This window comes from Mustela putorius, unplaced genomic scaffold, assembly GCF_011764305.1.
Source record: "Mustela putorius furo isolate JIRA1106 unplaced genomic scaffold, ASM1176430v1.1 tig00000585_pilon_pilon_pilon, whole genome shotgun sequence".
In the NCBI taxonomy this organism is placed as follows: Eukaryota; Metazoa; Chordata; class Mammalia; order Carnivora; family Mustelidae; genus Mustela; species Mustela putorius.
In genome coordinates this window covers 10,957,488-10,972,273 of record NW_025421424.1, presented here as the reverse complement: position 1 = coordinate 10,972,273, position 14,786 = coordinate 10,957,488, and the positions used below count along the sequence as shown (strand labels likewise).

General features: G+C 59.8%; 1 protein-coding gene across 1 annotated transcript; it reads right to left on the bottom strand.

The window, feature by feature from the left end:
• Window positions 1–3,947: 3,947 nt before the first annotated feature.
• ALX3 (ALX homeobox 3) lies at window positions 3,948–14,018 on the bottom strand. Its single transcript, XM_004769726.3, has 4 exons — window positions 13,686–14,018; window positions 8,279–8,595; window positions 5,478–5,606; window positions 3,948–5,132 (listed from the first exon to the last, which is right to left on the bottom strand). Exons 1-4 carry the CDS (start codon window positions 13,960–13,962, stop codon window positions 4,824–4,826), a joined length of 1,032 nt encoding a protein of 343 aa, XP_004769783.3. The 5' UTR covers window positions 13,963–14,018; the 3' UTR covers window positions 3,948–4,823.
• Between the last annotated feature and the right edge of the window lie 768 nt (window positions 14,019–14,786).

The following is a 14,786-nucleotide window of genomic DNA, read 5'->3' as shown; positions in this document are numbered from 1 at the left end:
GGGCCCAGGGGCTGGCCCAGAGAGGCAGAGCCATATCCTAGCCACAGAGTGTGCTAGTGCTGGGCTGGCCATTCAGATCCAGGCTTTTGTACAAAAACAGCTTTTGGAACAAGTGGGCCACGTTCTCTTCGCAGTTTTCTTTCTCATCTGGGCCCTGTAATGGGCAGGGTACATGCAGGCCCTTTGTAAATGGTTGAGTTACACAAAATGTTGATGATTGCTACCAGGCTGAAGGTCTAGGGCTCCTTCCATCCACTGACAGATGGGTTACCTGGTGGCCTTATCACCTGAGGGAACTGGCCCTTCTTAATCAAAAGCGTTTACCACTTGGTGCCACATAGGTACCAGGTCCGGTCCCCATGCTTCTTGAAAGCTTGTTCCCCACACAGGAGCCAGCCAGTGTTCAGTGCTTGCTGTATGCTAGCCGCTACTCTCAGTGCTTTGTATGTAATATCTTACTGCTTTTAATAACTCTGAAAGGTACCAGCATTACATGAGAAACTGGCACAGAAAGGGTAAGGAACTTGCCCATGGTCACAGAATAGTGAGAACCAGGGCCTGGATACAAACGGAGATCTCTGCAAAGTGTGTAGGTCAATGCCGTCGTCCTTCCTCCCTGCCCCCCGCCGCCCCTGCCGCCCCCGCCCCTAGCATTTACCACCAGTGCATTCATCTGCTCTTTTATTCCCTTTAGTCTGTCAGTACTTAGTATTTGCTTAAGCATGGTCCTTGGCAAGATTTTTGGCAGATGTCCACTAGGCCTTGCTCTGGCTTCTCATGTGCCCCAAATGTGCCTTCGTTGAGGTAATTCGGGGGCTGTCACTACTATCTTCCTCTTCGGCCTGAGCTGGGTTGTCTTTCTGTCCCGAGTCCCAGAGGCCTTGCGTGTGGCTACCCCACTGTTGCTGTCAGGCTCCTGTCCCGGGAGGCTGGCTCTCTCTGTCCTCTCAGAAGCCCACTGCTCCAGGAAGCTGTAGTGGGGCCATTTCACTTGTCACTTGGCACGATCAGCCTCAGACTGCAGAGGACCTGGAGCTCCGTGAGCTCAACCCTCAGCTGGCTCATTTGTAAAAATCGGTTTAATAATAACAGGTGGTCATGAGGGCTAAATAAGATGATGGATAATGGCTTCCATGCCTGGCTATGGGGGGACAGCACAGCTCATAAGTGACAGCTCTTCGTAGTTCTGCTAAGGGCCCTTCCAACTCTAGTCCACTCCGAATTTGCTTCCACTTGCTGAATCCCTTGGAAAAAACTTCCTGCCTCCTTCAAGGGCCAGAACAATGTCTCAGGCCTCCACGTGTCCCTCCTCCTAAACTCACTGCTCTGTACACAGAAGGCTTCCAAAAGTCAGCCATTGCCGGGCCACCCTGCCACCCTGCCTCGAAGGCGTCTTCTCTGGGCCAGGCCTCGTTCCAGGTGCCCTGGGCATCCAGGTGAACCGAACACCACACTCCCTTTCCTTGAAAAGCTGTCAGTCGTTAGACAGGTGCCTCCAACAGCAAGTGAGAGCAGTAGCATAGTGGACCCCAAGACATACCCGTGGGGCCACCTGGGCCCCACCGGCCCCAGCCAATGCTCTGGAGAAGACACTGGGTAGAGGAGCCTGCGTGGGGTTGTGGGGAGGGTGGGGGCTCCAGCATCCGGACCATGGGTCCTGAGATTATTGCCCCTGGGGAAAGTGTCCAGGATGAGGCTGGAGTGGGAGTGCAGCGTGTGCTCCCTCCGCCTGACAGGGGGGAAATACCCGGCTCCTGGCCAGGCTGGGCTCAGTTCCTGTCTGGGGCTGCAGAAGGTCTGCTCCTAAGGGCTGTAATTCAGGTTGATTTGTAAATGCTTGGGGGAAGGTGGGGAAGGAAGATTGAATGCCTCTAATGAGAAGCATTTCCTCATGCCCGACTGAGACCAGAAGCCTGGACCGAAGGGCCCGCTAACAAGGGCTCTGTGCTCCGGACCTGGGGTCTGTGTCCCTGCCAGCACCAAGATTTAGGACAGGGTGGGTGGGCCTCACTAGGGCAGAGAGGGGCCTTAGCAAAGGGGCACTGAGCCTAGCAACTCTCTTAAATTTTGGATTCCAGGTGGGGCCACTTCCCCTTTCTTTTTCCAGAAGGAGTTAGCGTAGCCCCCAGCCTGGCCTGGGGACTAGGCTGAGAGTCGAGGTCACCTCTGGAGTGAGGCTGGGGGCAGGGGCATCTGAAGATGGTGGGGAGGGGAGCTGTGTCTTAGGGGTGAGGTGCCTAGGGTGTGGAGGAGGAGGGGAGGAGGGGAGGATGGCTAATGGGAAGCAGGTGGAAGGGCTGCCTGTGTCCTAGCCAGGGGACAGGCCGGCTGGGATGGCCCAGTCTGTGGGAGAAGCCATCAGCTCACAGATAATCCTAGGGAATAGGCTCCGGGATGCCCATTCATATTCATTATGTGTGAAGTGGGCGGTTGTAAAGTTAGCTTTCTCTTCATTTAGCTGTCACTGGCCAGAAAAATATGAGCTGTGGGCAGATGCCCCTGGATGGGAGCCAGTAGCTGGTCTCTGGCCTCCCCATGCCCTCCCCCACCAGGGCCTCCCTCCTGCACGGTTCGCTCCCAGCCTCGGCCTGCCTCCTCCACTCTTGCTGCGTGGATCTCTGTTGGCTTTACTCTGTTGGCTTCTCTCATCCCTCCCTTTTGCTTCCTTTGCTTTCACGGATCCCTTCCTCTCCATGTACTGCCACCCCCGACCCCCCGCAGAGCTATGTGAGAGAGGGAATTGTGGTTTTTTTCTTGACCATTGTTCTGTTTCTGGCACCCAGCACAATGCCTGGCACAGAGTGGCCACTCAATAAATATTTGTAGAACAAACTAATCTTTCTGCATCTCTCTGACTTTGTGACACAGAATTCCAGAATTTTGCTGGCCACTCCTTGGGTACAGAAACTTCGAGTGTAGTGGTCTTAGCCCTGAGTTAGAAATTTGAGTTTGAGCCCAGTCATTATTGACCAGCTTTGTGAAGGGCGGGGTGGGAGGGTTTTTGGGGTGGGCGTTTGTGTTCCTCGGAGGTGCTGGGGCTGCCTGTCCCTACTACTTACGCTCTTCCCTTCCTGATGGCTACACGGCTCTCATGTGGACCTCAGAGCCAGCGTCAGTACAAAGAGGAAAGAAATCACCCGCAGCCTGGCCCTTGAATGGAGGGAAGGGAAGGAAGACACTGGTTTCTTCTAAAGGGTGCTTGAACCTAGCCACACTGTTAGAGGAAGGTCTGATCCTGATGGGGACTTGCTGCCTTTTTGGGAATGAGCACAGCACTGGTGTCTTTGTGTGCTCGGGTTTCTCCTGGAAGAGGAGGCCTGGGGTGTGGTGGCTGGGCTCCTGGCTGAGGCTGAGCTCTTCTGAGCAATGTGGTTGTGTTTACTGGGAGGGTGGGAGGGCCAGGCCCGCTTTCTTCCTGCCTTCCAGGCCGTGGAGATAAGGCAGAAAGTGGGGATGAAGGATAGAATGGCTAATACTCTGAAACCACAAGAAAGAGTCCTGGCTTTCGTCTCCGCCCCACAGCTCAGACAAGCTCCTGGGGCTTCTGGGAGAAGGGGGCTGCCCCACCCCCATGGTTCTGGCCCAGGAGAGCCCAGAGCCCTCAGTGGGCTCCCCCGTCTTTCATTCCACCCCCCACTTCCACTGCCAGTTCAGCCACAAGTTTATCTTTGCCTTCCCACTGCCAGTCCCCCATTTTTCCTTCCACATGGGCCCAACTGCCCTAGAGCTGGGCTCTTCTTCCTGCCACCCACACCAGCTGATCCTGAGCAGGTGACAGGGCCAGGCATGGCATCGCTCAGCCTAGGGGCCCTGCTGCAGGCCTACCTTCCCCTAGCCCCCAGGATCCCTGCTGGCCCCTCAGGAGGGCCTGGCCCAGCCACAACCCTGGGCACAGACCAGCTAACCAAGTGCCAAAGCCCGACACAATTGCCTGTTCCAAAAAATACTGCCATCTTTATCAATATGCTGGGCAGCACTTTATTTTTTTATTTTTTTATTTTTTTTTTTTACAAAAGTGGGTGTTGAGATCTCAGGGGCTTAGACTCTGTGGAAATCTCTTTTATTCTTACCAACATGTAACAAACAAGGGAGCCTACAGTTTCCATGGCATAGCTCTGGCCTTATCCCATTGAAGAGAATCCAAATATTTGGTGGTGTCTGGGGGACTTTCTGCTCCCTTGCAGGGGGAGAGGCGTGTTGGGAGAGGGAGCACAGGGCAGGAGTTAAGGGGTAGGCTGGATCAGGAGTGCCTGGCACCATTTCCAGGGACAGCCTATGCACCCTTGTGAGCTCCAGATGCTGAGCGCTCGCCCCCTAGTGGTGGGTGGGGGAAATAAGGCTGGCCCCAGATGCTCATGCAAGCCATGTTTCCCCCAAGTCACAGAGAGCTTTTCCAGCTTCAACCTTTGCCATCCTCTTATTCTCCTGGGTTCCCTGAATGAGGAACCAATTCAGCCATTTCAGCTGGTGGGGTGACACTTAAACTCAGACAAAGTCTGAAGGAAGCAGGGCAAGTGTCTTCCTCGAGCCCAGAGTTGGATGAAGGGACCCAGTGTGTAGTAGGAAGAGTCCTACCTGCTTTGCAGCCCCCTTTGTCCTGGGCAGCCCCACCTTATTTTAAGAGAAAAAAAAAAAAAAAAACTCTAGCTTGTCCCCTGCAGGAGGCTGAGTATCCCAGCTGCTCTCCTGGGGCCTCCGGGAACCATCTCTGGGGCTTGGAGACAGAGGTATGTCCTCTCTGGCCCCCAGGCTGGAATGGGGTGGGAGCAGCTGGGAACAGAAAAGCGGGGTGGGCAGCTTAGTCTGCATGTCTACACAACCAATCACGTGGTCCAGTTCAGTAGGGTGGGTGGCTCCTTGGACTTCACCCTGAGCGAGATGAGGCTTGGAGACTTATAGTCGCCATCTGGGGGAGGCTCAAAGCCGTGACCCCCCAGGGCCGGGGAGAAGCCATGGATGGAGTATATGCCAGGGTGGGCTCCAGGGGAAGCTGGCACCCCCATGAAGCCGGCCACATTCCCGTGAGAGTGGGAATACGGAGACATGCACGGCGAGGGCATGCCCTCTGGAGACACGAGGCAGGGTCCGGGGGGGCTCCCAGAACCTGGAGTGGGCCACAGGGAGTTCTGCAGCTGAAAAGAGAGAAAAGAAGGCCCATGAATCAATAGCCCAGGGGCTGCCTCCCTTACTTGGGGGTTCTGTCTCTGCCCTTAGGACTCCAGAAACTTACCCGGCAAGCTCTGCTTGACCGGGGTCTGGAATCTGCTCCCTCCTACCCCTGACCCTCAAAATGGAATCCAGGAGAACCCTGCCACTGCGCCAAGTGAGGTTTCCTGTGGTGCAGGCATCGTTCATGAGACAGGGAGGAGCTCTGCTTGGTGGAGGACGAGTGATTTACCCACAGTTCCACAGAGCCCTAATGCTGCTTCAGGTCTCCTGGGGGCCAGGCCCTGATGCGGGGCTGGGTGGGGTATCACCTGCGGGTGGCTGTCCGTTCGGGGCAGCACAGAGATGTCGTAGGCAGATGTGAAAGGGTTCCGCCCCTCCTGGATCTTCCCGTATCGCTCACGCTTCCGCCACTTTGCTCTGCGGTTCTGGAACCACACCTGGGGACGGAGGGGAGAGGCTGAGGGAGTGACACAGTGGCCCTGAGGTGGGTGGTAGTGTCCTTCTGGAAGGTATGGAGCTGGCTCCCGCCTGGAGGACCTTGAGCCGCCTATAAATTCCTATTGTTCTCAGGGCTGGGGAGCCCGGAATAAGGTCTAGGAAAAATCTGACTTTGGAGGGAGTTTCTTGGTCCCTTGGGTCCCCATTACCCTCAGACACCAGGCTAAGTCACTCTCTTGGTTCTCCTGCCCGCTTGGGCCACTAAGGGTATCATGGGATCTGTGGCCTCAGAGGCTCTGGGCCCCACCTAGGCCTCCCTTACCTCATCTCCAGTCCCAGGCCATCTGCCCCGGGCAGCTCCATAAGAAGACCCCTGGGCCCTGAGCCCGCTCTTCCCTACAGCCTCATCCCCAACGAGGCAGTATCACTGGATTCTCCCCCACTTGCTTCCCATGCCCACTTGCCTTTGAACCCATCCACCACCTTGAAGGTCCCCTGTCTTGGCTTGGGCCTCCCTGCCAAGGCTGCCCAACTCACCCTGACACACATACGTACATCTCCTGGGTGTCACACGGGCATCTCATACTCACCCCACCCAATTACCATTGTCTGCTTTGTAATCTTTGTGCCTCCCCTCATCTGCGAGCGCCTGGAAGGTGAGGGGCGCCCACCCGTGTGCTGGGCGCTTATGTGTGCATCTATGATGGATCTGTGGGCCCTGCGGCTCTATGTTTATGGTCCCCATGCATGTGTTTTGTGTTTCTATCATTTAATAAACATTTCTGTGTCAGACTCTGGGCTGGATGTTGGCAATGTCAAAACTGAACCAAACCATCCTCTTGCTTTCTAGGGATCTAGCTGGGAGCCACAACAAATTCTATGTGTGTGTGTGTGCATGTGAATGTGTAAGGAGCCCCACCTCAGCCCCTCATTCACACCCCCATGGTGGCCGTTCCTACCCGCACAGGCAGGTGAAGCCATGACAGTTAAGGAGCTTGGCAGACCCCCAGCCCACCAAGCCTCAGAGGCAGAGAGCCCAGAGCAGGCCTGGGGCAGGGTCAGGGAGGGACCATCCTGCCTGCCCAGCTGCTGGGCCTTCCCTTCTCTATCCCCCCTGCCCCACGGGCAACTGAAAGAGTCTGGAGTGAGTGAAGGGGGCTGCTTCACTGGGCGTTCTTCCCCACCATCCCTGATTGTCTCTACAGACCCCACCGTAGCCTTCCACCTGCACTTGGGCCTGGCCCTCTGCTCTGTTCTGTGTGGTGGCTTACTGCTCTCTGTGGGGCAGGGCCCACAGGTGGCTCTCACTTTCGTGTCAGAGAAAAGAGCCCTCCTCTGGGGCCTCAAGCGTCAGTCTGGGGGCCTACAGCCAGCCCAGCACCCCCTCGGGGTTGAGAAGGCCTGGGAGAGGAGTACGGAGATGTACTCCAGCTCTCCAAGGAGTGCCACGGCCATGGCCTTTGGGACCCTACCCCAGAGGCTCGCTGAGGGTCTGGAGACTTGATGTTCTGGACTTCGGTGGCTCAAGGGCTCTGGGACTGTTGTGAATGCTTGGCCTCTTACCCTGCTGGCCCCGGCCCTGGGTACTCTATGAGCACAGTCCTAGAAGTGTGTTTTGGGTGCCACCTGGGGTGGGGTGGGGGGAATGAAAGCAGGAAGACCCAGAAGAGAAGGGGGAAAGAGCCCAAGCACCTCTGGTCCTATGCTGAAACCCGCTGTGGGGCCTTCTCTGCTAGAAGGCAGCTGGCCTCTTTGGGAGGTCCCATACAGGGTGTGCTATGTATGAGCTCTGTTCCTATGAGATCTCTTCTGCAAGGGGAAAGAGAATTTCCTCTGTCTAGAGGTCCCTTTCTCACCTCTCCCAAGAAGCCCAAATCCCACCCCTCTCCCAGTGACTCCTGCCTGGCCTCAGAGAGCCTGCTGGACACCACACGGAAACAACCACCATCTTCCTTTTGGGCCAAGCTTTTCCCGAAGCCTCTTTCCCCATCCGCACCCTCTGCTTGCCATCTGCCTGTTCTTTCTCACCTCCGATGTGTCTTGGAAATGGACTTTCCTTCTCCCTTTCCCTTGTTCCAGCATCCATCCGTCCCCTCACGCCCAACAGGAAGCTGGCCACAGCCCTACCTGGGAAGCCCTGGGGCCTGATCTCTGCTGGGGTGAGTGGGTTGGGTGGGGAAGGTGTCTGGGAGCTGGGGGGGCCTGAAAATCGCTGGATCGGGATAGCTTTGAGCATCACTGAACCTCAGACCACCCCCCTTCATTGGGGACCCACCTGCTCTGGGCAGCTGCCTCAGGAGCTGCTGGATGTGTTCAGCCTTTCACTGCTTCTGAAAGGCTGCTGCATCTTGATGCTCAAAGACTATCCAAAGTGAGATCGAGACATTCAACGACATGCACTAAGTCACCTGGTCAGCTAGAGAGTGGCAGAGCTAGGGCTCCCAGACAGGTAGGTCTTTGAACTGCCAGAGGCAACTACCCCATGAGGCACTTGGGCTGCAGCGGAGCTGGGCATGGAGGGGGAGCCGAGGGGTGGCAGGCCAGGGGCAGGCACCAGGGAAAGGCGGCTCTGCATGGCACCAGTGCCCACCTCTCCCAGCCCTTCCATGGCCTGGCCCACGGTCGGGGCGGTCGAGGCAGCCAGAGAGGCCCACGGCCGGGGTGCCCTCACCTGTACCCGGGCCTCAGTTAGATCCGTTCGCAGAGCCAGCTGCTCCCGGGCGTACACATCTGGGTAGTGGGTTTTCTGGAAGACTTTCTCCAGCTCTTCCAGCTGGAACGTGCTGAAGGTCGTGCGGTTCCGGCGCTTCTTGCTCTTATTCTTGGCCAGCTCCATGGAGTCCGGGAGTCCCGGGGACAGAGGGACATGCAGGCTGGCCAGACAAGGGCCCGGGGAGCCTTGCAAGCTAGAGGGCCCGTCTCTGGGGCCCCCTCGGCAGTTCAAGGGCAGCTGGGGGAAGCTGGCAGCTTTGGAGGCCTTCTCCTCAGCTGCAATGGAAAACACAAAAAGGAGGATGGAAACCGAACCAGGAGGTTTTGTGGGTGGACTGGGGGAGGGGGCAGAACGTTTGACGCTTCAGTCCCCGCCTCCCCCTTCCTTTCTCTTCCCTCGTCCCAGCAGCCACCCTGCACGGGAGCCTGGCATTTGGAGGCCTGTGTGCTGAGCCTCCAGCTCAGGGGGCCCTGGAGAACCATGTGCTCTGTGGTCGGGCGGATCTGCTGGGGCCAGAAGAGGGTTCATTTCGGGGAAGCGCTTTGTGGTGGCATGGCCCACAGGGCGTGGGGGTGCCAGGACTGGCCCCCTGGGCAGGGCCTAGCACAGAGGCGGCAGGAGGGGGTGAGCCCCCGGGGTGGCTGGCATCTCCCGCCCCTGCCAGGAAGTGCCTCCTTGGCCCTGCTGCGGGGGCTGTGGTTCCCAGGTCCTCATGCCCCTGCCTCTGGTCCCAGGTCCAGGCAGGGGACAGACAGGGACACTCAGAGATCCCCTTTGGCTGGTCTCGTTGTGCCTCATTGCCCAAATCTCAGGGCAATGACAAATCCCCCAGCCCCAGGACATGAAGGACAAGATGGGGCAAAGAAGCATCCAAAAGACATTGTCTCATTCCTCCAGAAATTGTGATGTTTGACCCAACATTTAAGCTCCAGCATTGGAGAGCAGGAGGGTGAAGGCTTGGAGGACCAGTGTCGAAAGAGGCCTCAGCTCCCAACCCCATCACCCTGGTCAATGACTGTCCCTCCCTCCTCGGCAGTTTCCGATGGCTCCCCCATTGCCCAGGATGAGCAAGCAGGGAGGGGTGACCTGACTGCTGCTGGGCATAGTTCCCAGCAGCCCCACTCTGACACGCTAACCCGCACATGAGAGGCTTGGTGGAGCCCTGCCACAACCCGGTCATGGTGAAAAATAGGTCACCCTGATCGCTCTGCCCACTCCTCTGGCAAGCGGCATTGCCATGAAATCTCGAGAGCCCGCTGGGACAGCAGGAGCACAGCCACAAAGGCGCCCCACTGACTCACAGGGTCCTGGCCTGGCCCCGACCCATCCCAGGCAGGGGTCTGAGCCCCAAGAGGCCCAGAAGGCCGGCACCAAGAGGCAGTTTCCTCCTTGGGACTTGGTGTCAGGATCACAGTTGTCATCAGGGAAAAATGGGACCAGAGAGATGGGATTTTTGGGTTCTGGCTCTGATGATTCCCCATCTGCATTATGGAGGACAAGTTGGGCAGGGTCCCCCTCAGCCGGAAGGTGGTCAGGGACCTCCCAGGACACCTGGGCTGTGCAGGAAGCTCCAGGCTGTGCAAGGATCCTGGAGGCCTGGCAGGGTCAGGGGCCTGCCCTCGGGTACCAGGCTCATAGCTCAGGCAGAGCATCGAGGAGAAAGTGCTCCAGCCACTAACTTCCGTTCTTGGCCAACATATTTTGGTCTAGAGATAACTCCATGGGCAGCCGCTTAGGAAGAAAGACTCATGGAAGCTGAGCCAAACAATTGAAAATGGTCAGGGGGAGTGGGAGACTGGAAAGGGACACCCTGCCTCTAGCAGGTTTGAGAGGGAGTTCTTGGAGTCCTGGGTTCAGAGGGAGCTCCTGCTGGACTACAGGCAAAAAAGGGTGAGGATGGCGAGGAGATGGGGGCGAGGGGAGCAATGACATCACTGTAGGGGGTTCTCCAAAGTTCTGAGGCTTTGCTCACCTGGCTCTTGGGCCTTCCGAGTCTGTTGGAACAGGATCTGCCCAAAGGAAGTGACCAGCTCTGGGCTCTGAGCTGCCAGAGTGAGAGATAAAAGCGTGGCAGGACTTTTCAGAACAGCCACCCAGAAAAGGGACCAAGCCCGCTGGCCTCTGCTGGCCTCCTATGCCGGCCCATTCTAGAGCCCTTCCAGGGGACTAGGGTACTTCTCCCCTCTTCATCGCCATGGGCCTGAAAGCTCCATCTACCTGGAGATCTCCGGGGAGAAGCAGGCACCCCCCCTTTTTGGGGGGACGGGGCACACCTCCTAGAATCTCTCCTGAAGAGCAAGGCTTAGGGGAGAAGAGGGGAGGTGGGATCCGGAAAAGCAGCAGTCAAGAAAAGAGAGGCAGCCCCAAGATTTGAGTCTGCAGTTGCAAGGAGTAGGTGTACTGGCACTTTCAAGGTGTACTGGCAGTGTATGGGGGTCACCTGCACCTGGTGGAGACCCTGGGTGGTTAAAGGGGGAGTGTTCATAGCAGAGATTGGAATCCTGGGGCCCAGCACCAGGGGGTCCACAGCCTGCACAACCGCAACACCACAGCAGAAGTCTGTGGGGCCTGAAAGACAGAAACCAAGGCAAAAGCCTCTGACGCTGCCACCGTGCTCCCTCCAGCTCCCTCCCTGGGCTGCTCTCCCGCACCCTGCCAGCCCCAGAGCCCCGGCTTCCCCACGACAGCCGACAGCCCCACTGCCCTCTCAGCCAGCGTCCACTGAGGCCTCCAGACTGAGCACCTGGTTTTCGACCACGGCGGGCGGGAGTCTTGCTCTGCGCTGTTTCCCACGCCATCCGCAGAGCTCGCAGAGGCCTGGGCTCTGGCAGCTCTGGCTGGTAACCTGAAGCCGTTGTGGGCATAAACCCCGGGCGCGGGACCCCAGTGGGCCCTTGTGCTCTCGACAGAGTTTCCACCTTTGGCCTAGACGCCTCAGCTTGGGGCCCTCCCCAACTTGGAATCCTTCACGAGGTCTGCGACCCGAGCGGTGAGCGAGGCCTTCAGTGCTCCGCTCAGGGCCTCCGAGGTGGCGGGCGCGTTCCCAGGTCAGAGAGCCAAGCCAGGGAATGGACCGGGCGGCCCCCGGTGGAGCGGGAAGGAACGGCCGGGCACTTCTCCCGTCCTCTGAGCAGCCGCGCGCACGGGGCTCAAAGGGTGGCCGGCACCGCCGGGACGCGGCCCGGGTCTAGGGCAGGGCTGGGCGCTCTCCGCCAAGGGCACCGCAAAGAGCGGGAGAGGAGCTCCAGGCTCTCCAGCGCGCGACTGCCCGGGCCTCCGCAAGATCGCGCCGCAGATGGGGCGCAGCTGCGCGCTCACTGGTCTGAACTGGAAACGCTCGTAGCCCGTCAATTGAGAAGCCGGGAAATAAGGCGGTTTCCCCCTTTGCCGCCACTTCCCACTTGGTAGACTGCGTAGCCCTAGTCCCCTCGGGGCCGGTCCTCCCCAGCAGCCCCGCTCCGCCGCAGGGACGCAAGGGGACCGCGCCTGCCGAGTTCCGGCCACGGCACCCGGGAGGCGAGCGGCGGCCGGGGTCCCAGGCTGCGCTCCTGTTTTTTCGTTTGGGCGGTCCTCCGCTCCGCTTGAATCGTTCATTTTCCTCTTCCACTTGATCTCATTTTGCAGCTTTCTGCTCTTTTAAGATCTCCCTGTTTCTCCTTTCATTTTTTCTGCTTCTACTCTTCGTCCCTTCCCTCCTTCTCCATTTACCCGCTTCGTTCGATCATTCTTCGATCCTCCGCTTGCTTTTTCCCTTCTGTTCTTCCGTTCGCTCTCCGTTTATTTCTTAACATTCTGCACTGCTTGCCGACTTTGTCTACCTCTCCTTCTCCGTTGTTTTGTTCAGTTTCCTTTTCCTTATTTTTGGTGGTTGTTCACACTCTTCGGTTTTAGTTCTACGCATTTCGTTGTTGACATCCTCGCCATCGCCGGGTCCCTCCGCGCCCCGCCGCTCCTTGTGCCCCAGCGCTCTCCACAGTGTGCCAGTCCCGGCCTTCCCGCGGTGCCTGCGGGATCCGGCGCGCCCAGCTGGACGCGGGCCTGTGGGGTGAGTCCTGCCGAACGCGGCGCGCCTAGCCAGCCCGGGTACCTGTCCCCGGCGTGCTCATGGCGCTGCGCGGCCGCCGCCGTCTGGCTGGGATCAGAGGAGCCAGGCCAACTGCTTCTCATTAAGTCCCAACTATGGTTTTTATCAGGAGAGCCTCTTTCAAAGGGCACAGACACGAAGCTCTGCGGACTCGCTCGTTTCCTCCGCTGACCCCCACACACCTCCCCGCCCTTCCCGACACATTCCCATTGCCCCGGCTGGGCGAAGGCCCGAGCTGCCTGGCCATTCGGTGGAGGCCGGCCAGGCGCCAACGGGTTGAGGCCGACCTCAGAACATTCAGCTCTGGGCCTATGGTGCGGGCCGTAGCAGCACAGATGGGGCGGGCGCCCAGACTCCTTACAGGTCAGCAAGTGCAGCGGTGGCGGCCGGGCTGCCCGCCCGTGTGGCAGGCCCCGGCGTTCAGGCGCGTTCTCCAGAGTTGGCGCGGTCCAGCTGGCCTTGGCGCATGGGGCACTGGCCCAGGAGCCCGAGGCGCCCAGGAAATAGGCCCGCCCGGGCTGCTCTCGACGGCCCCAGCCGTGATGATCCAGTAAGCCAAGACTGCGGGAAAGGCGGCCATCACCGTGCTTAACGACGGGGAGGCCAGGTTAGTCTGAGAAATAAGAACACAATTATTCCGTATTGAGAACGGCCCCGGCGCTGCCGACCGGCCGCGGCCGCGCCGCCGAATGCCTAACGCCCAGGCAGCGCCTTCCCCACCGACGCTGGGCCTGGGGAGGAGAAGCCGGCGGCGGCCAGGCCGCAGCCCTCGGCTGAGTCCTGCTTGGCCACTCCAGGTCGGGGCCCAAGCTCGGGGCCCAAGCTCAGGGCCCTGAACGGGCGCCGCACACAAAAGGCGCGCTTCTCTCCCTGCATCGGGACGGAGGGCTCAGGGTGGCGCCCAGGACCTGGGCCCCGTCCGGGCTTCTGGGTCGGTGGCAGTTCCAGGCCAACTCCGGCCAAGCGTGATTTCTCCTTTCCGCCTCCGGTCGCTTCGGGTCTCACTGGGCCCGGGGCCGTCGCCGCTCCACCCTCGCGCTACCTCCCGCCTCCCATTCCAGCCACGGGAGACACGGGAGGCTCTGCCTCACTCGGGACGCTGGCTTTGCCCGGCCGGGACCGGCACCGGTGGGGCTTCCGAGGGGGCCGTGGCGGGGGGGCTAGAGGGTCAAAGAGTCGAGAGCTGGGCGAGCGGGCGAGGGGAGTGGGAAGGCCCGGGCCAGCCGGGGAAGGGAAGGAGAGCGGCTCGGGGCTGCGCGCTGCGCCCGCGCCGCGCGTTACCTTCCGCGGGGCCCTCGTAGAAGTGGCTGCCGTTGAGCGCCGGGCCGGGCCCGAGGTCCTGCAGGTACTTGGCGGGCGGCTTGGCCGGCTCGGGGAGATAGGGCTCCAGGGGCCCGCAGGCTGGAAAACGGGTCAGGCGGGGGCCGCGGGACGGCGCGGGGTGCAGGTGAGGCGCGCCGGCGGGGGTCCCCTGCGGGCCGGGTGGCTCGTCCCCCGCGGCCGCGTAGGGGCCGGGCCCGGGCCCCACGCCGAAAGGCGCGCAGCGCTCGGGGTCCATGCCGGCTCCCGGCGCACAGGCCGCGGGGGCTCCGGGGCTAGCGCTGCCCGTGCGGCCTGTGAGCGCCCGCCAAGGGGGAGGGACCTGGGCGCGGGGGCGCGGAGCCCCCGGGAGCGGCGCGCGCCGCGGGGGGCGGGGGACAGGGGAGGGGGCCGCGCCTCTGACTTAATGCTGGAACCATCCACGTCACGTGCGGCCCCGCGCGGGTTAACCCCTAGGAGTCCGGGAGCCCCCTGGATTCACCCCAGCCCGCGTTCGTCAGAGGCAGTTCGAGCAGAGGGAGGAAGCCACCTTCTCTCGACGGCAGGGTCCGTTTTGTCTGCCCATCTTGGTGAGTCCCTTGCTCAGAGCAGCACCCTAGGTCCTGACATCCAGCCTGGAGCTTCTCGCCCCTAGAGGCGTGATGCACGCCCAGCAAACACTCTTAGGCCTGGTCTCCCGACAGAAGCCTCGGATAAGGGCTGTCTGGGGGAGGGGCTGGGCTGGGACTTTACCTAACTCTTTGCTGGGAGCTGGAAAAACCTTGCCTCAGGCAGAAACACCTCCCTTGGGGATTTCTTGTTTCTCCCTGCGACAAGAGTCCTTGGGGAGAGGTGTTTGGAAACAGCTCTAATCTGGGAAAGTTTCGGCCAGGGCGCTGTCATTAATTAGCTGTGGGACCTTGAACTGTGGCTAGTGTCTTCATCTGACTCTGGATTATTTCTGTGTATTCCTGGTGGGTTTGAGAAGCAGAGGCTGAACCAGAAGGGGCAGGGAGACTTGCAGGGGCAGCTCAAGACTGGACAGGGCCTAGCAGAGGCTGTCTTTGGAGCAAGTGAGAGGGT

Excerpts from the sequence above, each read along its gene's own strand:
- ALX3 (XM_004769726.3), bottom strand. The coding sequence starts at position 13,962 with ATGGACCCCGAGCGCTGCGCGCCTTTCGGCGTGGGGCCCGGGCCCGGC. Across the intron at positions 8,596-13,685 it reads CTACGAGGGCCCCGCGGAAG|CTGAGGAGAAGGCCTCCAAA; the intron begins GTAACGCGCGGC and ends TTTCCATTGCAG. Across the intron at positions 5,607-8,278 it reads TAACTGAGGCCCGGGTACAG|GTGTGGTTCCAGAACCGCAG; the intron begins GTGAGGGCACCC and ends CTCCGTCCCCAG.